This window comes from Carassius gibelio, chromosome B9 (genome assembly GCF_023724105.1).
Source record: "Carassius gibelio isolate Cgi1373 ecotype wild population from Czech Republic chromosome B9, carGib1.2-hapl.c, whole genome shotgun sequence".
Taxonomy (NCBI): Eukaryota; Metazoa; Chordata; class Actinopteri; order Cypriniformes; family Cyprinidae; genus Carassius; species Carassius gibelio.
In genome coordinates, this window is record NC_068404.1 from 30,036,778 (window position 1) to 30,063,120 (window position 26,343).

Sequence of the window (26,343 nt, forward strand, 5' to 3'; positions counted from 1 at the left end):
AGATAAGCTTTCGTGACGATGCGCAGCCTGTCAACTGTCCTGAGCATCTTTTTAGGCTGTCCTCAGCCATTCAGTTATATAAAATATCAAAATATTCACCTTGGAAATTATGCTCGAAAAAACTGTCAGTTATTTCTTAACTGAAAGTAAACAGTTGGGGAAAAAATGGGATGTATATTATATTGGATGCATTCATCGTCTCTTAAAGGGACCGCACCTAATTTAGCTACTGGCTGCTGTAACGTTAATCCAAGAAAATAAAAGAAAATCACTCACTGCTCTTGACTGAATTACTTTGCAGTTTCAACAGTCAAATCAAAAACACCATATATATATATATATATATATATATATATATATATATATATATATATATATATATATATAGCAAAAGTGTAATAATGTGAGAAATGTTGAAGGTGTCTGAATAAATGTAGGTTTGATTGTATATTTCATTTTTACATTGAAGATTATCCAGTGCTATTTTACATTTAATTATTTGGTTTATGTACGTTGACACCTACAAACTTGAAAAAAAAAAACGTAAACATTGGTGTGAAACAGGCGTAAGGTTGTTTGGACCTTGTGCAATGTGGAATAAGTTTACAGTTTTTTCAAGCACTTTGTGATGCATTTTGGAAACAGGAGATGAGCCCCTTTTCTAATGCACCACCTAGCTTGATAAACCCCTTCTCAAAGACTTACTGTTTGTCAATTTTATTTGCGTAATTCACATATTCTGAATGCCTTCAAAAGAATTTGAATGAGGCATTTTAATCTAGATTAATTTCAAGATCACAGTGGAATTAGTCTAGATTAAAAAAATTTATATATGCCCACCACTAATATATATATATATATATATATATATATATATATATATATATATATATATATATATATATATATATATATATATATATATATATATATATATGTATATATATATGAACTAGCTGTTTTAAATACGGTATTTTTATATTTAAAGTTAGTTTATCAGTATGTTTGAAAGTATATATTTTTTTATTATTGGTGATTACGTAGGCTCTCTCTCGCGCACCTGTGCTCAAAATATGAATCTGCTTTATTTCTGTTTGTTTATAATTAAAAGTCTCACATTATGGATAAAGTTTTTTGCTTTGTCAAGACACATTATTAGATATTTTCATGACATTTCATACATATTTATCACATTTTCATTGTGCTCCTGGTGTTTGTTAATGTAGGAGCTCATGTGCTCATTGTGTCGAATGTCTGTGTGTATTGAGTGTGTTTCTGACTCCCATAAAACAGTTCAATCACCACCACACGATTATCCTCACCTGGGGTCAGAGGTCACTGCTTCATCACTGAGGGCAGGAGGATTACCCATGGATCCGTCACTCTTCAGAGACACACAGCTGTGATCAGGAGATGAAGATCTCTGACTGCAGATCCTGAGAAAACACACAGAAATATCACACTCTTTTGCTGTAAACAGTGATGATGACAGAAAGTGAGAATCTGCAGCATCAGTCAGATGTGACGCCAAAACACATTTACATCAAGATCATCTGATCCGGACGCCTTCTCCACATGTGTGAATGGTTTGCCAGCAGAAGACAGTTTGTCTTCCACTAATAAACAAACTCTTAGCAATGCTGTGAGGTTTTCTGACCCGCGCTCTCAGTCATACAGGGGTCAAGCATCCAAACAAATAGTTCAAACTACATTTATCTTGAGGAAAAACCCAGTGTCTATATGGAAGAAAAACTGATTCTGAGCTCCATTTCTTTAAGTGATGATTAAGCTCACATTTAACAAAAACCCACCAAATCACAATCTCAACAAATTAAAATGTGATGACATGCCAATCAGCTAATCAACTCAAAACAACTGCAAAGTTTTCCTGAGCCTTCAAAATGGTCTCTGACAATCATTGACACGCTTCACAAAGATTGTAAGTCACAAAAATCCATTGCCAATAAGCTGGCTATTCACAGAGTGCTGTATCCAAGCATGTTAACAGAGAGTTTGGTGGAACGAAAAAGTTTGAAAGAAAAATATGCACAACCAACCAAGAGAACCGCAGCCTTATGAGGATTTTCAAGCAAAATCCATTCAAGAATTTTAGAGAACTTCACAAGAAATACACTGAGGCAGGGGTCAAGACATCAAGAAGAGCCCCCACCCACAGACGTGTCAAGGAATTTGGCTCCAGTTGTCGTATTCCTCTTGTTAGGCCACTCCTGAAACACAGACAACATCAGAGGCATCTTCCCTGGGCTAAGGAGAAGAAGAACTGGACTGCTGACCAGTGGAACCAAGATCCTAGAGTCTGGAGGGAGGGTGGAGAAGCTCATAGATCAGTTTCTTGAAGTCAAGTGTTAGTTTCCACAGTCTGTGATGATTTGGTGTGCAATGCCATCTGCTGGTGTTGGTCCATTTTGTTTTTTGAAAACCAAAGTCACCGCACAAGTTTACCAAGAAATCTTGGAGCACTTCATGCTTCCTTCTGCTGACCAGCTTTTTGAAGATGCGGATTTCATTTTCCAGAAGGATTTGGCACCTGCCCACACTGCCAAAAGCACCAAAAGTTGGTTAAATGACCATGGTGTTGGTGTGCTTGACTGTCCAGCAAACTCACCAGACCTGAACCCCAGAGAGAATCTATGGGCTATTGTCAAGAAGAAGATGAGAAACAAGAGACCAAACAATGCAGATGAGCTGAAGGCCACTGTTAAAGAAACCTGGGCTTCCAGACCACCTCAGCAGTGCCAAAAATTGATCACCTCCAAGACACGCTGAACTGAGCCAGTAATTAAAGCAAAAGGAGCCACTGCCAAGTATTGAGTACATGTACAGTACATGAACATACTTTCCAGAAGGCCAATAATTCACTAAATGTTTTTTTTTATTGGTTTTATGAAGTATTCTGGTTCACGAGTTCACATCTACGTATATTAATACCGTAAGTTTATGCGTATTTGGCGTGCTGTCCGGGTGGAGGGCTCCGAGCTCGGGATGTGGCCCGAACCCAGAGTACTCCCCCCGGTTGTGGTAAGAGTAGATGGATCTATAAGTGAGGAGAAATGGGGTGGAGGAGGGATGCTGAAAACTGTCAATGAACAGAGATAGGTTCTGCTGTTATTTATACCTTGTCATGAGTTGATTACTGATTGGTCTCCACTTGTGTTAATCAGGTTAATGAACTGCGACTGTTCCTCCCGAACTTTGTTATAAAACAGCATTTCACGAGTTCACATCTACGTATATTAATACCGTAAGTTTATGCGTATTTGGCGTGCTGTCCGGGTGGAGGGCTCCGAGCTCGGGATGTGGCCCGAACCCAGAGTACTCCCCCAAAAACAAGAGAGCAAAAGGACAGCCGCCAGACTACGAACCCCCCAAAACGCAGAGATTTGGCGGGCTGACGTTTTTAGAAGTATGGTCGTTTGACCAGGAGATCTCGCATTGCCTCTGGCAGAAGTAGAGGAGCAGGCAGGTCCTGTTGGTTAATAGTTGAGGAAGAAGCGGTTACGATGTCGGGAAGACGGGCTCCACCGTCTGCCTGCGAGGTGTAATGATATATTGACTAGATGCGTAATGTATCCGCTGGGAGGCTGAGGCTCGCTGGACAGATAGAGGAAACAAATTATATTCCTGCATCCGCTGGAAGACTGGCTCGCTGGATGAAGAACAGAAAGAGATGGATGCATACTGCGTCCACTGGGAGACTGAGGCTCGCTGGACGGGTAGAGGAATGAATAGGTATTTACTGCGTCCGCTGGGACACTAGTGCTCGTTGGACAGACAGAGGAAACCAATAGATATTACTGCGTCCGCTGGGAGACTGAGGCTCGCTGGACAGATATGGGAGACGAATTATGTCCCTGCGTCCGCTGGAAGACTGGGCTTGCTGGACGAAGAACAGGAAGAGATGGATGCATACTGCGTCCGCTGAGAGACTAGTGCTCGCTGGACAGGCAGAGGAAAAAATATGTATTTACAGTGTCCCCTTGGAGACTGAGGCCCAATGGACAGGTAGAAGGAATTAGATAATTACTGCATCCGCTGAGAGACTAGCGCTCGTTGGACGGACAGGGAAATCAATGGATATTTCTGCGTCCGCTGGGAGACTAGTGCTCGCTGGACAAACAGTGGAAAAATAGATGTTATTGAGTCCGCTGTGAGACTAGTGCTCGCGGACTGATAGAGGAGACAAATAGGTATTTTCTGTGTCCGCTGGGAGGCTGAGGTTCGCTGGACAGACAGAGGAAAGAAAAATAATAATGAAAAATAGATATTTACTGGGTCCGCTGGGAGACTGAGGCTCGCTGGACGGACAGTGGAATGAATAAATATTTACTGCGTCCGCTGAGAGACTGGTGCTCGCTGGACGGACAGTGGAAACGAATAAATATTTACTGCGTCCGCTGAGAGACTCATGCTCGCTGGACGGACAGTGGAAACGAATAAATATTTACTGCGTCCGCTGAGAGACTCATGCTCGCTGGACAGACAGTGGAAACGAATAAATATTTACTGCGTCCGCTGAGAGACTCGTGCTCGCTGGACGGACAGTGGAATGAATAAATATTTACTGCGTCCGTTGAGAGACTCATGCTCGCTGGACGGACAGTGGAAACAAATAAAAATTTACTGCGTCCGCTGAGAGACTGGTGCTCGCTGGACGGACAGTGGAAACAAATAAATATTTACTGCGTCCGCTGAGAGACTGGTGCTCGCTGGACAGACAGTGGAAACGAATAAATATTTACTGCGTCCGCTGAGAGACTCATGCTCACTGGACGGAAAGTGGAAACGGATGAATATTTACTGCGTCCGCTGAGAGACTAGTGCTCGCTGGACGGACAGTGGAAACGGATAAATATTTACTGCGTCCTCTGAGAGACTGGTGCTCTCTGGACGGACAGTGGAAACGGATAAATATACTAGTGCTCGCTGGACGGACAGTGGAACGGATAAATATTTACTGCGTCCGCTGAGAGACTAGTGCTTGCTGGATGGACTTACTGCGTCCGCTGAGAGACTGGTGCTCGCTGGACGGACAGTGGAAACAAATAAATATTTACTGCGTCCGTTGAGAGACTCGTGCTCGGTGGACGGACAGTGGAAACGGATAAATATTTACTGCGTCCGCTGAGAGACTCGTGCTCGCTGGACGGGCAGTGGAAACAAATAAATATTTACTGCGTCCGCTGAGAGACTGGTGCTCGCTGGACGGGCGGTGGAAACGAATAAATATTTACTGCGTCCGCTGAGAGACTGGTGCTCGCTGGACGGGCGGTGGAAACGAATAAATATTTACTGCGTCCGCTGAGAGACTGGTGCTCGCTGGACGGGCAGTGGAAACGGATAAATATTTACTGCGTCCACTGAGAGACTGGTGCTCGCTGGACGGACAGTGGAAACGGATAAATATTTACTGCGTCCGCTGAGAGACTGGTGCTCGCTGGACGGGCAGTGGAAACGGATAAATATTTACTGCGTCCGCTGAGAGACTCGTTCTCGCTGGACGGACAGTGGAAACGGATAAATATTTACTGCGTCCGCTGAGAGACTCGTTCTCGCTGGACGGAAAGTGGAAACGGATAAATATTTACTGCGTCCGCTGAGAGACTCGTGCTCACTGGACGGGCAGTGGAAACAAATAAATATTTACTGCATCCGCTGAGAGACTGGTGCTCGCTGGACGGACAGTGGAAACAAATAAATATGTACTGCGTCTGTTGAGAGACTCGTGCTCGCTGGACGGACAGTGGAAACGGATAAATATTTACTGCGTCCTCTGAGAGACTGGTGCTCGCTGGACGGACAGTGGAAACGGATAAATATTTACTGCGTCCGTTGAGAGACTGGTGCTCGCTGGACGGACAGTGGAATGAATAAATATTTACTGCGTCCGCTGAGAGACTCGTGCTCGCTGGATGGGCAGTGGAAACAAATAAATATTTACTGCGTCCGCTGAGAGACTGGTGCTCGCTGGACGGACAGTGGAAACAAATAAATATTTACTGCGTCCGTTGAGAGACTGGTGCTCGCTGGACGGACAGTGGAAACAAATAAATATTTACTGCGTCCGTTGAGAGACTGGTGCTCGCTGGACGGGCAGTGGAAACAAATAAATATTTACTGCGTCCGCTGAGAGACTGGTGCTCGCTGGACGGACAGTGGAAACAAATAAATATTTACTGCGTCCGTTGAGAGACTGGTGCTCGCTGGACGGGCAGTGGAAACGGATAAATATTTACTGCGTCCGCTGAGAGACTTTTATATTAAAATTTTTTATTATGTTTGAAAACGGCGTATTGTGCAGAGGCTAATGCAACTGGGAATGTGGGGCATCAAAGCTGATCATAAACCCTTATTGAAATTCACGTCGCTTATTGTGAAAACTGAACAGCTTATTTCAGTGAAATGGCTCAACATGATGACTTTTTTTTTTTTTTTTTTTATATATATCTGGGGGAGGTACAGAAAAGGCTCCTGCGGGATCAGACACTGCTGTGGCAGTGAGGAGATACAAAAGGGGCTCCTGCGGGAGCAGACACTGCTGCGGCAGTGAGGAGATACGAAAGGGGCTCCTGCGGGAGCAGACACTGCTGCGGCAGTGAGGAGATACGGAAAAGGCTCCTGCGGGAGCAGGCACTGCTGCGGCAATGGGGAGATATGGAAAAGGCTCCTGTGGAAGCAGCTCTGCATTTAACCCATCCAAGTGCACAACGGCAGTGAACGCGCACACACCGTGAACGCACGCCCGGAGCAGTGGGCAACCATTTATGCTGCGGTGCCCAGGGTGCAGCTGGGGGTTCGGTGCCCTGCTCCTAGGGTTAGGAGTCCACTCTCTAACCACTGGGCCCTGAGTTCCCCCTCCTTGACGTTGTCTGAGACGTCGTGAAATGTTCTTTAGCATCATGACCATAGAATGTAGTTATGGTTCTGCAAGGTTTAGCATGGTTTCCAGAGATCTGGAGCTGATTCTGGGTAGCTCGGTGGTTTGTGACTGTTGTCTCGTGGCGCGCTGTCTTTTAAGCGGCCGTTCACCCATCACGTCTTTTTTATTTATTTATTTATTTTTATTTTTTTCTCCTTCTCAGGCGCGTCTGCACCGCATCGAGTTGAAAACATCTCAACTTTTCAGGATGCCGCAGCGCAAGAATATCAGACCTGAACCAGGAAGTTGGTCACCAGATCACAGGGTAACCAGTTAAATTGCATGGAGACACCGGAGAGCGCCTAGATGTTCCTCTGAGGTGCTCGCTCATCGCAGTTGTGATGCCGTGGTACACCATATCGGTTTTGCAAAGGGAACAAAGAGACGTTTTATTTGTCCTCTGTTTAAAGTATTCTCATACTTTTAATAACAGTGGTCTCGGTTTGTGATAGAATGCAACTTCTTCATTCACTGTATGCCATTATGCGAGATGTAAACAGTGTGACGCGTCCACGCATTGCACGCGCGTCGACGTGTTTTTTTTTTTTTTTTTTTTTTTTTTTCGACGTAAGCGATGATGTCAACGCGTCGTTGCAGCACTAATTAGTGGTGGAAATTATGATTCTTTCTAGAGATTCGTTCATTTTCGGTTCATTCAACAAAATGATTAGTTCAGAGATAATTTCTTCGTTTTACACAGAATATGCCAGCAGGTGGCAAAAGAGTGTATTATGTGTTATGTCTTACGTCAACGAACGCATTCACTTGTTACAAAAACTGATCTGGCTTTATTAAAATGTGTGTATAATCGCGTTCAATATATGAAGTCTAATTGAGTTGTTCAGATGAACAAAGCACAGGGTTTCTTGCCTATTTAGCATTTTAATTGTTTGGTCAGACAGTTTGTATATTATATATTCACATCCATAAATCGGGGATTAACCTTTCTTTTACGGTCTATGGATTAAACGTGGAGTTGCTAAATATCAAAACGAGCGTATGTGCACAGTACTGTACCTATAACTGCGCTTTGCATTTTCGAGATTGACATGCTAAAATAGCAGATTAACCCAGTTTACTCTAATTCATTTTGTTCGCGAACAAGATAAGCTATGTGCCAGTTCATTTAATTCACAAACGACATGTATCCGTTCATTCAGTTCGTTCACGAATGACAAGTGTGCCAGTTCAGTCATTTCACTCACGAACGATAAGATCTCTAGATCTAGTTCAGACTCATATGAAACTCGTTCATTGAAGGGCGTATTCGTTACTACATTCAACAAATCACATACTCTGTCACATCTCATACTCGAAGGCTATCGGCTCGATGTTGAGTAATTCTTTGACAGGATGAAACGGTTGTTACCCGGTTCACTGAGCTGCGCATGCGCTGCTTAAAGCGCCGCGCTGCTATGAAGGGAGGAACTTTACTGAACGAGAAATATGAGTCCGTGGATAACATGAACGATTTGTTCGCCTAAAAGATTCGTTCACCTAAAAGATTCGTTCAAAAAGAACGATTCGTTTACGAACGACACATCACTAGCACTAATGGATACATCTGGAACACTGGTTTCACGTTGTAGTATAGACTGTGGAAACAGAGGCTTCTGAAAACTATGGGAATCATTATGCAATGAAAATCATTATGTCTGTAAAACATACCAACAGACATGATTATGGCAATAACGTTAATTGCAGTTATGTGCTATTCACTTACAAGCAGTTCTAACGATATTTACTTGCATGCTTTCATATTACGGTCCTAGAAAAACTCAGAATTTACTCACACTGCTGTCCTGCGGCAAAACAAGGGTATAATGATCACGCCAGTAGATGGTGAAATATGTCCCCAAGAAAATTGGTCCTGCCAGGATAATTGCATGAAACTTGTCTGTAAAACCTCAGTGAGGTTTAAACATGCACGGTAAGGCAGATGATATCTTTGAACATTTCAGTGTGGATGATGACTACCTCATGGCCTGATTTAACAAACTTTAAGCCTCCTTTCCACAGCACGTGACATTTGTACACGATTGTCGCATTTCTCCCTCTCGCGGCAGGCGTGCTTAACTTTCAAACTGGTCGTGCAGTAGCCCTAACTGTTACCTTGACATGTTCACCATGGTAAAGTTAATAATTTGAATGAATATAATGTATAATGTATGAATACATCGTCACAAATCAGATTACCCCCTAAATAAAAACAGTAGGTTTTATGGGGCTAATCACGTAAATAATGGTTTAATAATTATTTCTGCCATAATTATTATGAACCACCATTTTACATAAATGATGTTGAAGAATAATGTCAAGGTTAACAAAATATAGGTAATTCTGCCCTCGCACCGAAAGATCACATCCCGTCGGGCGTTTGCACACGGCCTGGTCGCAGAAGTTTAAATATTTGAACGCATCCGAGGCTCAATTTGGATCTGAATTTCCACATACATATGTGATCGGAACTCCACGCGGCTCTCGCACTACTTCTGGCCGCAAACCTGTATTTACCGTCTTCATCTGAAAATGTATTGATTTATGACGCACGGTCTGCACCGCTAGAGGAGGCGGCCTCAAACTGCGCCTCGGCCGGAAAAAGCCGCGGTGAAAGGCTGAGCCGCTGCGGGAAGTGAAAGAGGCTTGCTGCGGTAAGAACTGAGGAGCGGGCTGGTTGAATGCCTGCTGCTGCTGCGATTCCAGCGCTCAAAGAGAGCCCGGTCTTGATCGGATCAATTGTGGTGTCAAGCGAGGCGAGCTTGAACTTTGCACGGTCTATTGGCCACGACGTGTGGCTTGGCAAGAAGAGCAGCTGTCGCGATGACGTTTGATGGTGCTCAACGGCCGTGTTTAATGATCATGGTCAGCAAAGTAGCAGATCTGAGAAATCGCCGGTATGGATCTCCTTGTTGGAAGGAAAATTTCGTCTGTGATAAGATGACGGACAGCGCGAACCGGGATGCTGAAAACCGTCAATGAACAGAGATAGGTTCTGCTGTTATTTATACCTTGTCATGAGTTGATTACTGATTGGTCTCCACTTGTGTTAATCAGGTTAATGAACTGCGACTGTTCCTCCCGAACTTTGTTATAAAACAGCATTTAGTTGAGATTGTGATTGGTGGGCTTTTGTTAAAATTGAGCCAAAGTCATCACAATTAAAAGAACCAAAGACTTAAACGTATAGACTTATACTTCAATCTGTGTGCATTAAATTTATTTAATAATAGAGTTTCACAATTTGAGTTGAATTACTGAAATTAACTTTTCCCAGACATCCTGTAAATCTGAGCGCTGCACATTCAGAGAAAAACCGGGCACTAGGGTTGTGCCGATAGTCGATAGTATCGTGTATCGACGATAGTCAGATGTATCTGTCAATAGTCAAGGCGATATTAGGCTCATTCTCCTATTAATGTATTAAATTATAATAATAATAACTATTTTTATTAGGCGGCCTATTATAATTCGGTTTCACTTCAGCACCGCGTTTCACACACACACACACACACACACGCACACACGTGCGCACAAAAGAGGATTAGAGCTTGCAGTCAGTGAAAAAGTTGTAACGCTTTGAATCAGATAACTCATCAAATCCATGAAAAGAAAGAGATAGAAAACGGAGTTGGTGTCCCACACATTTAATGGCTGGTACATGGCAACGCGTCAGCTGGCAAACCAACGAGGAGTGTGTGTTTCTGACTCCCATAAAGCAGTTCAATCATCACCACACAATTATCCTCACCTGGGGTCAGAGGTCACTGCTTCATCACTGAGGGCAGGAGGATTACCCATGGATCCGTCACTCTTCAGAGACACACAGCTGTGATCAGGAGATGAAGATCTCTGACCGCAGATCCTGAGAAAACACACAGAAATATCACACTCTTTTGCTGTAAAAAGTGATGATGACAGAAAGTGAGAATCTGCAGCATCAGTCAGATGTGACGGCAAAACACATTTACACCATGATCATCTGATCCGGACGCCTTCTCCACATGTGTGAATGGTTTGCCAGCAGAAGACAGTTTGTCTTCCACTAATAAACACAGCAATGCTGTGAGGTTTTCTGACCCGCGCTCTCAGTCATACAGGGGTCAAGCATCCAAACAAATAGTTCAAACTACATTTATCTTGAGGAAAAACCCAGTGTCTATACGAAAGAAAAGCTCTACAAGACTATTATAAAGCAGCCAAACAACTATAAACTGATTCTGAGCTGCACTTCTGGGTAAGTGTGTTATTAACTGTTCTTCATGATAAAACACTAGAACTACTGCTATTACTGTCTAGTCTATGAACATGTTTCAGGTTTAAATATCACTATATGCCATAACTGTAGGACTAATACATTATTTCCTCTATGAGCTTTATATCTGAATACTATGTAGATCTATACAAGCGGGCATGTGATGTTTCGATTAGCGCGAGAAAGATGAGAAAATGGAGGCTGAGTGGGTGAAATGGAGGCTTGCCTCTGGCGATTAAGTTTTGGTTACACCAGCAACTAAAGCAAAGTCTGAGTTGTGGAAAAGTTTTGACTATTTTTATAATGAGAATAATGAATGAATGAGGACCACCATCAGTGAGCGCAGGAACACGCTGAAGCTAGACATCTACAGTGGATTCAATAATGTTCCTCCACATAAACATGTAGGCCAGTCTAATCTCTGTGAGTAAAGGTTTTTCAAATGATAAATGAATATTCATTGAGTCTTAAATGCATAATGTGGACAGAGTGTTTTACGCTAATGTTGGCATTATTCTTTTATTAAATGTCCGGCCTTTATCTTAATTTCGTTATTGCCAAATACCCATCTTAATTTAACTGGTTATTTTTTTTTTTTTTTTTTTCGTGCGTTGGTCTATTTATAGGCTGAATGAGCTATTTAGAGTGCTGAGATATTAAGACGTCACAGAGGACTTATTTTATTTCTTTATTCCAACTTCCAAGTGGTCTTCTTTAGTTAAATAATGTCGGGCTTTAAACGTGCTCGGGCTTTTAAAAAGCGGTCAATCAAAATGTACTTGTTGGGCTCGGGCCAAAACCTGTCGGGCCTAACTTTTATGGCCCGATTACAGCTCTAATGTGGTTTGGCGATATTGGACGAGGTCTGCTGAAACCAGAGCTGTTTTCTAGATGAATTCAACTCAGCCCAAAAGTGACGCACTTTACAATAATAGCAGCATCATGTAGTGCGAAAGATTAATTGTAATGGACGAAACAATCTTTTACATACAACGACGACGACGAAGTCACAATTTAACACAGACACCAGTTAAACTGTAACATCAGCCACAAATAAAATCCTGTTTATCATTCAACTTGAACGCCTAATTTTGCATATTAATTTGTAAATAATCCGTGAATTAATCTGAAGATTCTAGAAGAATCCATAGAGCTTGATATTATTATAATCCTGAAGATGAACTTCCGATCATCTAATTTTACGTGCATCACAACTCACTACAACGGTTTAAATATCGAGTTTAGTATGAAAACAACCTGAAAAACGAAAACATTACACAATAATATGACTTGAAATCAAAAGCTTATAACTGAACTTACCGTAATGAGATTTTTTTATTCCAGTTTTTAAGTCTTCGAAATGTGAAGTTACATTCGGTAAGTATCGAGACTTTACTTTCGATTTCAACACAAAGGCGTATCCTCGTGATGCAGACCGCGCATGCGCAAGAGACCTCAACATACAATCCCCGCCCATTTGTCTGCGTTCATTTGTCTGCTGTCAGTCTATCGTTAAATGTGTTTAGCGTCACCTGCTGCACTGGAGTGTGTGACATAACGCTTGATGCTGGCTTCGTCCGAAATTGCATACTTCCCTACTTATATAGTTTGGAAAAAGTAGTATGCGGCAAATTAACAAATTGCTTCAGTCACAGTCTGAATATTTCAGGAGATCAGTGTGTGATCATGTGTCAGCAAACATGCGTCTGTTCCTTCCAGAGAAAGGAGAAAGCTTAAAGAGGTCATCAGATGCCCATTTCACACAAGTTTGTATGAATCTTTAGGCTCTTAGTGAAATCTGTAACACATAGTTTGGTTAAAATAATCAAAAACAATTATCTGTAGAGATCAGAAATATCAAATATATTCCATCTGTCGCTCAAACTTGCCTCACATTTGAGCTTTTCTTTCCTTTTAAACCTAGTTCGTTCTATAATCTAATGTCAGGTTCATTTCTGCTTATTTTCAGATGAAATTCAGCAGCAGGTCAGCAATTAAAGAGCCACACAGATTGGAAATCAAAAATTACCTGTATTACAGTGTATGATGTAGCTGTCCATCTGTGTAAACAATGTGCAAATAATTAAACCAAAAAGTACACAATTTATAAAGTTATTGGCTTCTAAAGTAAGGAGTCGACTCTGAATCGCTGAAACGAGTCGTTATAGATTTCAAATCTTTTGCCCATCTCTATGTACGTCACTAGGAGCACTTTGCATAATAATCTCCGCCTACCGTCTTGAGAGAAACTGACCTCTGACCTAACCCCCCCCCCACACACACACACACACACAGACGCTCTGGTTGGTTTGAGAGCATCATGTCGAGGAGACAGTGTGTTTTATTTTCACTGCCAAAGAATGAAGATCAGAAGAACCAATGGCTAAAATTCATTTTCACCACAATACCAGAGCAGTACAACAAATCCCTTTTGTTGTGTTCACAACATTTCGCTGATGACTGCTTTTCTAATCTCGGTGAGTACAAGGCGGGATTTTCAAAGCGTTTGGCCATAAAAGAGGGTTCATTACCAACTTTATTTATACCAGACGAGCATCTACGAATCACAACGCGAAGTATGATTATGAAGTTATGTGTCTGTTTTCTCCCGAGCATCTTATCAGTATGTGTGCTGTCTGCAGCCTGTCTGCGCTGATCTTCATTTACAAACACGTCATTAAAATGAAGTGTAACTCTGTGAAAACTCAACGAAGAGACATGAGAGAGTTATCTATAGAAAGCTTGACATGTCTTCTTTAAACAAGAGCTGCTAACAGATATTCTGTGAAAAATAATCCATATGAAAACAACGCGATGTCCGTTTTTCATGTCTCCCTTCGTTATATCTAATGTGACCACGCCCCCGCGCTGAACGCTCTATTCAGATTCAAACTGAAGCGCGCAGCTTGAATACGCCCACACAGAAGAAAAAGCAGCGAGACTGTTCACGTTTTTTATTTTACTGTTTGCTTCGCGATGAGAGGAATAAGACATAATTCACCCCAAACAGATGCTAACGCATAGTTTACCGTGGAGGTGTGTGCGGAACAACCAATCCAAACTGACTATGTTAGTTGACCAATCAGAACACAGTATGCTACCGAAAGGTGGGGTTTAAGGAAACTGAATCTTTTGAACAGCTTCGCGCAAACCGTTTGGGGATCTCTGAGAATTTAGGTAATTTTAAAATGACATTTTGACAAAATGACAATTTTTTTTACGTTGGATGGATTTAAACCTAATGTACAGGACTTATAAACCGTGATAGGAAGCTTAGAATTTTTATCTTACTGGCTCTTTAAGAATTGATCAGCTAACACTGTTTTTCCTCACTGGGTTGTTGTTTTTGTGGAAATAAGACAAATAACGAAGAAATGATGACTTTGTTCTTTTTTTCTTGGAGAGTGTAGTATCCTGGAGTAACCACTAGGTGTCATCTGTATATCTAAGTTGTTGGGTTCTATCTTGGCACGAGTTGGGTGGAAGAAGAGGTGCCAGGTGGAAGGAGTGTTTAAAGTCTGTTGCTGTAACTGCTGCAAACAGAAAGTAAAGTATTAACTTCAACTCAATACATGTGGTGGTGATTTATATGGACGATATTACATTTTGGCGACGAGGATGAAGCGGAAAGCCTGTGTTGACAACAGATTGAAATTGTGAAAAGGAGCAGAGTGCGGATAACTGTGTTGTGGGGGAGAAGAAGATTAACCATGGCTACAGGAACTATTGGCTCACTAGCAGCATTTGATGCAAAAGTTCAAACATGGGAAGAGTATTCGGAAATAGTGGAGCAATTTTTCGTGGCTAATGGAATCGAAGATGAGGGTAAGCAAAGAGCTATTCTCATAAGTGTTGTGGGACCACAAACGTACAGTGTGATGCGAAATTTTCTGAGCCCTACAAAACCAAGTGAAAAGACTTATCAGCAACTGATAACGATGTTAAAAAATAATTTCAATCCTAAGCCAAGTGAGATTGTACAGAGATTTAAATTTGATTCAAGAACGAAGAAGCCAACAGAGACTGTGACAGAGTATGTAGCTGAGTTGCATTGTTTAGCACAAGATTGTAATTACGGAGCAACTTTAGATCAAATGCTGAGGGATTGTCTTGTTTGTGGCATAGATGATGATCGGATTCAGAGACGGTTGCTTTCAGAAGCAAATCTGACATTTGAGACTGCTTTTAAAATTGCCGTAGCTACTGAAGCCGCAAGCAAAAATGTGCTTGATTTACAAAATAAATCCAGGGTACAGGCATGTAACAGCATCATGTTTAAAGAAAGGAAACCGGATCACTGGAAAAGAGGGGAATCTGGTGAACAAAAAGAAACTAGAGAGTGTCACAGATGCTGCGGAAAAAAACACAAAGCTAACGAATGTAGATTTAAGAAGGATAAATGTTATGTGTGCAGGAAAATTGGACATATCGCCAGAGCATGTCGCAATAAAAGCCAACAGAGTGGACACGCGACAACGGAAAAAGGGGGAAAAGGTGTGCGTCCGTATCGGGCATTCAATGTAAGTGAAAATAATGAGAGTGATGAATCTGAAGAAACATTCACTTTGGCATGTGTAAAACTGATGCATTGAAGAAAGTGAAACCCATCAATGCGGAGTTGCATGTTAATGGCAGACTGGTAAACTTTGAGATTGATACAGGGTGTAGTGTCAGTCTTATGAATGAGGGAATGTACAAGGATATCTGGAAAAATTCAGAAGCTCCCAAACTGAGACGTACAAAAAATCAAGTTGAGAACTTATACAGGAGAGCAAGTAGAGATAGTGGGTGTGGCTGATGTACAAGTAAAATACCAGCAGCAGGAAAAGGAAATGCCACTTGTCATAGTGAAAGGAACAGGACCATGCTTACTAGACAGAGCCTGGCTTGAAGAAATTCAACTACAATGGAGTGAGATAAAGCTGATACAGGCAGAGATGATGACATTTCAACAGGTGCTATCCAAGCATGAGGAAGTATTCAAAGAGGAGCTTGGGACATTAAGGGGTACTGCTGCTACTCTTCACGTGCCGACTGATGCCACACCACGGTTTTTTAGACCTAGATCTGTGCCTTATGCCCTGCAAACAAAGGTGGAGGAAGTGATTAATCGACTGCTACGGGACAAGATCATCTCACCTGTTAAGTATTCAGAGTGGGCAGATCCTGTTGTTCCTATCTTGAAATCAGATGGCAGTATAAGATTATGCGGTGACTACAAACTCACAGTCAATAGAGTGTCAACATTGGAACAGTATCCAATACCTAGGGTGGAAGATCTTTTTGCTCTATTGGATGGAGGAAAGCAGTTCACAAAATTGGACATGAGTCATGCATACCAACAAATTATCATGGATGAAAGCTCCAAGAAATACTTGACAGTGAATACACAAAAAGGGTTATTCACATATAATCGTTTACCCTATGGAGTGGCTTCAGCTCCTGCTATCTTCCAGAGAACAATGGAGGGATTGTTGCAAGGTATTCCTGGATTAGTTGTTTATCTGGATGATATATTGGTGACGGGCGTAAACCAAGAAAGTCACTTGAAGACACTGGATGAAGTGCTGTCAAGACTGGAAGAAGCTGGTTTGCGACTGAAAAGAGTAAAATGTGTGTTCCTGGCAGATGAGGTGGAATATTTAGACCACAGAGTAGATGCACAGGGTCTACATCTTTTGGGAAGTAAAGTGAAAGCCATTGAAGAAGCACCAGAACCAAGGAATGTCACAGAGCTTAAAGCATACCTGGGACTGCTTAACTATTATAACAAGTTCCTGCCAAATCTGGCAACGCTGCTGCCCCCCTACATCTGCTGCTGAGAAAAGATGTTCAGTGGATGTGGAAAAAGCCACAGCAAGAAGCTTTTATAAAATCTAAAGCTCTACTAAAATCAGCAGAGGTGCTAGCTCATTATTCATCAGATTCAGAACTAACTTTGGCTTGTGATGCTTCACCCTACGGGGTTGGTGCAGTGCTCTCGCAGCGTATAAAAGGAGAGAGGGTGGAGAAACCTCTTGGGTTCATGTCTAGGACAATAACGCCAGCGGAGAAACGTTATTCACAACTGGACAAAGAAGGCTTGGCTGTGATTTTTGGCATCCATAGATTCCACAAGTATTTGTATGGTCGTGCATTTACAATTTGCACTGATCATAAGCCTTTGATCCATTTGTTTAATGAAACAAAAGCAGTTCCTCAAATGGGTTCACCCAGAGTGCAAAGGTGGGCTGTGATGTTACAAGCATATCAGTATTACATTGTTTACAAGCCAGGAAAGTACCACCAAAATGCTGATGCGCTGAGTAGACTTCCAGTGCCAGGTGAGGGAGAACCTGATGACACTAATGATCAAGTGCTGATGATGGATTTAATGGACGGTTCGCCTGTGAGTGCAGCACAGATTCAGAAGTGGACATCACACGACATAACACTCTCAATTAGGGGTGCTCCGATCACGATCGGGCGATCATTATGTGCATCTCGTCGGTAAAGCCGGTTCTCTAATCAGCGGTTAATTCCATCAGGTGCGTGATTTCACACAGAGCAGCTGTTACTACACAGAGCCGTTGTTAATAGAGAAGATGCGCAAATCCACTTCATTTTCAGCGTTTTTTGGCGCATCTTCTCAGTTAACAACGGCTCTGTGTAGTAACAGCTGCTCTGTGTGAAATCACGCACCTGAGGGAATTAACCGCTGATTAGAGAACCGGCTTTACTGACGAGATGCGCATAATGATCGGCCGATCGTGATCGGAGCACCCCTACTCTCAATGGTACATGAGTACCTCTTAAAGGGTTGGCCTGAGAAAGTAGAGCCACATGTGTTACCGTACCATCACAGGAGAGATGCTCTCAGTGTAAAAGATGGATGTGTGACTTGGGGAGCCAGAATCGTCATACCATCGCAAGGTCGAGGGGCTGTATTGAAACAGTTACATCAGACTCATTCCGGCATGTCCAGAATGAAAGGATTGGCCCGATCATACATGTGGTAGCCTGGAATGGACCAGGATGTAGAGAGAGTGGTTCAGAAATGTGAGGTGTGTCAAAGTTTCAGAAAGGCACCTGCTCAAGCTCCTTTGCACCCGTGGGAGTGGCCAGGCTCACCCTGGGAAAGACTTCATGTAGACTACGCAGGGCCCTTCTTAGGAAGAATGTTCCTAATTCTGGTAGATTCTCATTCTAAGTGGATGGAAGTTTATCCTGTGATGCAGGCCACTTCCCAAATTACAATTGAGAAATTGAGAATGTGTTTCAGTACACATGGATTACCTAAAATGTTAGTATCAGACAATGGAACATGTTTTACCAGTAATGAGTTTGAAACTTTCATGGAGAGAAATAGTATTCAACATGTAACTTCAGCTCTGTATCATCCTTCTTCAAACGGCCTAGCGGAACGTGCTGTTCAAACTTTCAAGGAGGGGATGAAAAAGATGAAAGGTAACACTGTGGAGACAAGAGTAGCAAGATTCTTATTTAATTATAGAATCACTCCCCATGCAACAACTGGGTTATCACCTGCTCAAATGCTAATGTCACGGAAGTTGAGATCCGCATTTGACTTACTTATTCCTGATGTGAATTTCAAAGTTTTGAAAAAACAGCAGAAACAAAAAGAAGGCCATGACAACAGTTGCAAACTTCGAAGTTTTGAAGTTGGAGATTCAGTGTACGTGAGGAACTATGCTGGTGGACCTAAATGGATTCCTGCAGTAGTGGAATGTTTTACAGGACCTCTTTCATATAAGACTGCTCTGGGGCATGGACAAACAGTGAAAAGACATGTGGATCAAATAAGGAATCGTAGTACAGATGAGATGCTGGAGATTATACTACCCACAGAGAGTGAACAGGATGGTGACACTTCTGCATTGCCTTGTGCGGATGTTGTCAATACACCTGCAGACCAGGAGATGTCTGCCCTTGAGAAAGACCAATCGCTAGAATTGGCTGTTGTAGAAAAAGAAATTAACCAACCTACGAATCTGAGAAGGTCTGCAAGAGAGAGACGTTCTCCAGCTTACTTGAAAGACTATGTTACAAAAATCAAATCAGTAAAAGACAATCAATGCAATCTAACTGGTAGTTGTTAACATGTTTGTAAAAAAAAAAAAAAAAAAAAAAGATTATGATTGTTATACAGTGTTATATTTTGTAAATAATGTTATTAGTATTTAGTTGGTGATATTGGTGGTAATAGTATTGAAAAAAAAAAAAAAATTGACAATTGATAGCTTAAGGAGGATGGGATGTAGTATCCTGGAGTAACCACTAGGCTCATCTGTATATCTAAGTTGTTGGGTTCTATCTTGGCACGAGTGGGGTGGAAGAAGAGGTGCCAGGTGGAAGGAGTGTTTGATGTCTGTTGCTGTAACTGCTGCAAACAGAAAGTAAAGTATTAACTTCAACTCAATACATGTGGTGGTGATTTATATGGACGATATTACAGAGAGGCTGAATCACAAACTACAATATAACGTGATGATATCAGAATAAAATCACTGAACTGACCGTGAAGAGATATTTCATGGTGTCTTCTCATCAATGAAGATCGTTTTCGATCTGAAGTGTTTCCTGAAGCAGAAAGCCGCGTTACCGGTTCTACCGAGATCACGTGACGCTTTTGTATATAACACCTGTATGCGGTTTAGAGCTGAAGATGTTTATCATCTTACGCGAGCTCGGGCTTGTGCTCCTGTTTGTGAGGTAAACGAGCGGGCATGTGATGTTTCGATTAGCGCGAGAAAGATGAGAAAATGGAGGCTGAGTGGGTGAAATAGAGGCTTGCAGCAAAGCAAAGTCTGAGTTGTGGAAAAGTTTTGACCATGTTTATAATGAGAATAATGAGTTAATAATGACCACCATCAGTGAGCGCAGGAGCGCGCTGAAGACATCTACAGTGGATTCAATCATGTTCCTCCACAAAAACATGTAGGCTTATATGAAGGACTAAAAATGACAGAAGGAAAAATAAATAAATGTAGAATCAAATAAATAAATGCAGAAATAATAGTGAAAATAAATACATTTTGTTAATATAAATGTCTATTTCTGTATTTTTGCATGTATTTATTTATTTATTTATGCATTTATATATGTATTTACACATTTATTTATATATTTATATATTTATTTATTTATATATTTATACATTTATTTATTTCTACATTTATTTTCCCTGCGCCTGTATGCTAATTGAGTGGGGGGTGCCAACATCAGTTTGAAGAAGGATTGGTTAGAGCGATGTGATCGAATCTACTACTACTGCCTTGATTTCGCTGGTACTCGGTAATGCTGCTTGAGTTAATAGAGGCTGTTTTTGTAATAGTGAGTACAGGCAGTTTATGTTTGTACATTTTTTAAGTGTGATGCTAATTTTCAAATTGTTTTAAATATGGTTTCAATGTTTTATTGTACTTTATGTTTAAAAAGAAAGAGTGTTTATGCATTTATAAATTGATTATTTTCGCTTGGCATAACCTACCAGTGTGATGACGTCATCGCACGCATCTCATAGCAGCCTGCGCGCCAGTGATGCTCATTCGTAGTAAATGCAAAGACGAGAAGCCATCACAAATGCGTTCTTCTTTTCATTGTCTTGTTACTTACAGGTAACTGCAAAGTATAATGCAAAACACATTTTCGATTTAAGCATAAACATTGTTAATAATACGAAAGAGTTGTGTGTGTGTTTAACGCAGCTGTTTAGTTATTTGAATAGTGAGCCATGAGTTCGTCATGTTGAGCACATGGTTAGCATAAGTGCCCCGCGATTAGCGCGAAAGTCCGTTATAACTGTGTAAAGTATAAATAATATTTGAATAATTAAGAGATAATATTGTTTCATGTAATAAATTATCTCTTAATTTACATACGTGGTCATTTATTCGGCAGTGATGTCTGTAAACTGTGTTAAGCATTACAGTTGAGTGAATGTAAATGAGCTAATTTCATATGTCTCGTCATTCAATGTAATGCATCAGATAACAAACAGAGTGTATGTTCTTTACTGAGAATATGGATTAGATTCTGAATATGTTTTACATTATCATTCTCATGTTATTATTTTAGATAAATTGTAAAGTTTAGTGGAAGTGTAATATATATAAATGATCAATTAGAGTGTCACGTTGGCAATTGTAAATGCTGAATATGCAAAATGTTAAAATTGTAATGTTAATATTCAGGCATTACTATGGAAACGTCATATGTGTATTGACAATGAAGTGTCTTGAGCAGTTGTAATATGCATTGCTTTTATTGAAATTCGTAGTAAATGCAAAGACGAGAAGCCATCACAAATGCGTTCTTCTCTTCATTGCCTTTTTACTTACAGGAGTACTACAATTTTGGAGGCACCGCTGGGATGATTGTTGGGTGGACTGACTCCTTCATCAGCGAGAACCACCCAGTCACATTCATCTCTTACCCAGACGTACAGCAGTGAGGCTGCAGAGTGAAGTGGAGAGACCAGGCTGATTTAGTGGTGCGTGCGCTTGAGACAGTGAGTTCAGAAGCGACGGCACCCAGGTCAGTGAGGTAACCACCACTTTCAACACTGCTAAATACTGCGGAGAAAACAAAACAAGAATGGATGCGCTTCAGACTCTTCAGGAGGAGATAGGAGAAAAGTTATGCACACTGTCAAGAGAGAAATTAATAGAACTCTGTTCCTTTTTACACATCACGTCAGTGAAAGATGTGACCCGCCTCTCACTCATAAAGTATATCAGCAGTCATTTATTGAGGAGTGAGCTGGAGGAACTAGAGGATAGTGGTATGGCGGAGTTATTGTGTATTCACAGCGGCCACTGCTGACAATACAGAAAAATGGGTGGAGCCAGGACAAGTGGGGAGAGACATAAACACGGCAAAGAGACCAGTGAAGGAAACTAGTACTGTAACTGAGTCATTTCAGGCCATGCACATTAATACTGCTGTGGCAAACAGCATATCAGGGGCGCAGGCAACATCAGATGGGTGGCATACAGACCGTTCACAACTGCCCCAGAGACACAGAGCGCCAGTCATTTGGCATAAAGAGTTTAAAATCTCAGGCTTGATCGGTGAACCAGGCCAAAAGGACCGATTGTCATTCTCTAGTCTTGCTCGTCAAATTGAGAGTGGGCTGGACAAGGGGTATCCTGAACAGGAAATCATAGATGCAGTAATCAGATCCATTACTCCTGGGCTTCAGCTGCGTAGCTATCTTGAAGGTAAAGCTGCCTTAACTCTTCCCACTCTGAGACGCATTCTCCGTTCTCATTATCAAGAAAAAAATGCAACTGAATTATACAAACAATTGACCACCGAGGGCCAGCGCAGCAAAGAGACCCCCCAAAACGTCCTGATACGTGCTCTTGACCTGAGACAAAAAAATTCTGTTTGCCTCACAAGAAGATGAATCTGGGCTGAAGTATGACCCTGTTTTAGTGCAGAACATGTTTCTGCATTCAGTTTTAACGGGCTTGCAAAACGACCGTGTTCAGAGTGACTTACAGCCGTATCTTTCTGACGCTGCGATTTCTGATGAAGTATTGCTGCAAAAATTTAATGTTGCATGCTCTCATGAGTCAGAGAGGCAGAACAAGCGGAAAACAGAACGTCAGGCTGTTGTTCATGCCACCCAGCTGGAGGAGCCCGTCCCTGAACAGAAATGCCAGCCTAAACAGTCAAAACTTGATTTAATGTCTCAGCTAAAAAAACTAAGCGATGACATAATGCTGATCAAAGAGCAAATACAACAACCGCTAGTTGCATCACAGCAGTGCTTTGCCGTTAACAATGAAGAATTTGCAGTGACAGCGGCACGCCACCATCCGCAGAACATGACACAGATCAGCCAGTTGCCACCAGAGTGGAGCCCAGGGCCAGGTCATCAAGCCCAGAGGCCGGATTCAGAGCAACAACATTATCAATTTCAAGCACAACAGCCGCGGTTTGGTGCTATTTCACAGCAACAGTATATAAAACCACAGCCCCCCAATGCTTTGACACGCTTCGCTCAACAACAGCAGCCCCAGCGCCATCACTTTCAAATACCCCCCCCAGCCAGTCAGTCACTATACCCAGTCTCACGACAATACCCAACTGAACGGATGTCGCAATCCCAACGCCAGTTTCAACAGCCCAAACGTCAGCAAGCTAGACAATGTTTTCACTGCCAACAGAGGGGAACCACGGAGCTGTGCACCCATTGCTATTATTGCAGCAGCAGCGAACATTATGCAGCCGGGTGCAGAGTACGGGGTACGAGAAACTCAAGGGAGATCCAGTTAAACGGGGAAGGGTTGCTCCAAAGGGACAGGGAGTGACCCAAGAGACAAGCACGTCCCGACGACACACGACACGACAATTCATAACCAAACCACAATACCCTGTGCCTCATGAGATGGACAGCATAATAACAGCCAAATGCAGAGTTAATCAGCACTCCCCAGTAACCTCCCTAGTTGGCAGACAATGCCTGGTGGCCTGCTATTTGCAAGGACATGAGACAGAAGCTTTATGGGACACAGGTTCCCAGGTGTGTATTATTGATGAGCAGTGGAAAGATAGCTACATACCGGAAGTTAGACTGAGGGATATTTCTGAAGCCACAGAAACACCCGAACACCTACATCTTGTGTCGGCCAATGGTACTGACATGCCGTACGGAGGATGGGTTGAAGTGACGTTCAGGTTGGCCTCCCCTGCTGAAAGAGTGAAAGAATTAGTCATTCCTATGCTTGTTCTAAAAGGTCAGCAACTCCCTAAACCTATAATTGGATTTAATGTAATCGAGCAAGTGATGAAACAAAAAGATACGGACAATTCGGACAAAGAGACTAACAGGCAGTTGTATCAAACTGTTGTAAGCGCCTTTCCCAACCTGAAAAGAGGCAAAGTGCATACCTTCATCAATCTGGTGACAGCTGATGATCTTGGCGAGTATACAGTGAGTACGGCAAGGGATCTGTAAACATACCAAGGCACACAATCATGCAGATACAGTGCAAGATAAAAATGCCACATGTGAGACAAGACAGTGTTTTGCTGTTTGAGCCATAAGTCAACCCTCAACACCCTGAGGGCCTAGAACTGTTTGACACCTTGCTGGAGGTGAAAAAAGGTGGCCGCCCTTCAGTCACTCTGAGCGTGCAGAACAAGACCGATCACGATATTATCCTAGGAGGTAGAGTGGAGCTGGGTGTAGTGCAACCAGTTAGATCAGTATTACCGGCGATGATGATATCTCCAAGGGGAACAGGATCTGTGACTCAGATTATGGTCGAGGAGACACCAAGGGAAACAGAGGAAGACAGCCTGTGGGACCCACCAGTTGACTTGAGCCATCTAACTGCACGGCAACAACAACAAGTAAAGTAGATGTTAAGGGAGGAGTGCCAGGTTTTCTCAAAATCCGACGACGACATTGGTTGTGCAAAGGGACTTCAAATGAGTCTCTCCTTGAATGACAGTACACCAGTAGCTCAGACATACAATTCAGTGCCAAGGCCCTTGTACCAGGAGATGAAAGACTACCTACAGGACTTAATAGCTCAAGGGTGGGTAGAGAAGTCCAACTCCTCTTATTCTTCGCCAATTGTGTGTGTCCGGAAAAAGGATGGCAGCCTCAGACTGTGTATAGATTACAGGGACCTGAATCGGAAGACAGTACCAGACCGCCAGCCGATTCCTCGAGTGCAGGATGTCTTAGATGGCCTGGGAGGCAACTCTTGGTTCTCTCTGCTTGACCAAGGGAAAGCATATCACCAAGGATTCATGACCCCAGAGAGCAGGCCACTAACAGCATTCACAACTCCCTGGGGTTTATATGAATGGATTCGCATTCCTTTTGGCCTTATGAATGCTCCAGCAGCGTTCCAGCAGTTCATGGAGAAATGTTTGGAGGGAATGAGAAACGAGATCTGTGTGCCATATCTGGACGATGTCTTGGTCTTCACAAAGTCATTCGATGACCAAGTGGAGGCAGTGAGGAGAGTTCTGAGGCAATTATGTACCCATGGGATTAAATTAAAGCCACGGAAATGCGACATGTTCAAGAACGAAGTGAGATACTTGGGCAGAATTGTGTCTGCAGAGGGTAGTCGCATGGACACAGCCGACACCGCTGCTGTAACAGCTTTGAAGGATAAGTGACCAAGCACTGTTGGTGAGCTACGTAAGATCTTGGGCTTGCTAAGCTACTACCGTCGGTACATAAAGGATTTTTCAAGAACTGCCAGTCCGCTGTATAACCTTTTGAAGGGCAAAGTCAATGATGGGGAAAGTCCAGCAAAGGCAAAGAAAAGGCCAGAAAGGAGCAAGAAAGGTTCTGTGGTGCCATCAAACCAGCAAATTGAATGGACAACGGACCACCAAGAAGTCTTGGAGAAATTGATTGAGTGTTTGGTTAAACAGCCTGTGTTAGGGTTTCCAGAGTTCTCTGAACCATTCATCCTGCATACGGATGCATCAAATCAAGGCCTGGGGGCTGTTCTATACCAACTCCAAGGTGGAAAGTTGAGGGTGATTGCTTACGGGTCCAGGACATTGAGCCAGGAAGAGAGAATGTGGATGCAGACACGTTGTCTAGGATACCGTTGGATGTAGAGACTGTGATGGAAGAGTACACAGAGGAGCTTCCATCAAGTTGCATCGGAGCAATGATACAAGCTGTTGAAATCCAGGATGAGCTGGGTCCCAACATGACTGTCTAATGGCAGGGAGAGACACAGATGAAGTATCACCAACTTTATTGTCAAAAGAAGAGATTCGACAGGCACAGAGTGACAACAAGGACATCAAGGTGATCGTCGAGCACTTACAGTCTGGGTCGCAGCCAGGTTCAAAACAGTGGCGGGCAGTCGAACCAAAGCTTAGAGGTTTAATCCGAGAATGGGACAAATTACAGTTAGATGAACATGGCATATTGTACCGTAAAACGTCACAGCGAACTCAGCTTGTGTTACCGGCCAAGTTCAAGCACATCGTCTTGCGGGATCTACACGATAAGATGGGCCACCAAGGGCTGGATAGGACAACAAGCCTTATTAGAGACCGTTTTTTCTGGCCACAGATGCAAAAGTTGAGCATTATGTCCTAAGGGCATGTCCGTGCATTAAGCAAAAAAAAACCATCTAGGGAGATACGAGCATCGCTAAAG

At 42.4% G+C, this 26,343-nt stretch overlaps 3 protein-coding genes and 2 long non-coding RNA genes across 43 annotated transcripts in view; 3 read left to right on the forward strand and 2 right to left on the reverse strand.

Moving 5' to 3' along the window:
• The window catches only part of LOC127964895 (NACHT, LRR and PYD domains-containing protein 3-like), a 246,545-nt gene that overhangs the window by 148,622 nt on the left and 71,580 nt on the right, over positions 1-26,343 (forward strand). The gene's annotated exons all lie outside the window — the stretch shown is intronic.
• LOC127964887 (NACHT, LRR and PYD domains-containing protein 12) overlaps positions 1-26,343 on the reverse strand; it is a 397,699-nt gene that overhangs the window by 85,606 nt on the left and 285,750 nt on the right. The gene's annotated exons all lie outside the window — the stretch shown is intronic.
• LOC127964992 (uncharacterized) overlaps positions 1-26,343 on the forward strand; it is a 118,956-nt gene that overhangs the window by 71,918 nt on the left and 20,695 nt on the right. The gene's annotated exons all lie outside the window — the stretch shown is intronic.
• Positions 18,173-21,674, forward strand: LOC127964925 (uncharacterized protein K02A2.6-like). The gene is made up of 2 exons (XM_052565469.1): positions 18,173-19,585; positions 21,532-21,674. The coding sequence occupies exon 1, from the start codon at positions 18,194-18,196 to the stop codon at positions 19,286-19,288; it is 1,095 nt and encodes a 364-aa protein (XP_052421429.1). The 5' UTR covers positions 18,173-18,193; the 3' UTR covers positions 19,289-19,585; positions 21,532-21,674.
• On the reverse strand, positions 20,667-24,160 carry LOC127964981 (uncharacterized). The gene is made up of 3 exons (XR_008155216.1): positions 23,762-24,160; positions 21,530-21,763; positions 20,667-20,810 (listed from the first exon to the last, which is right to left on the reverse strand). It is a non-coding gene; the product is annotated as an uncharacterized LOC127964981 (long non-coding RNA).

Excerpts from the sequence above, each read along its gene's own strand:
- LOC127964925 (XM_052565469.1), top strand. The coding sequence starts at position 18,194 with ATGGACCAGGATGTAGAGAGAGTGGTTCAGAAATGTGAGGTGTGTCAA.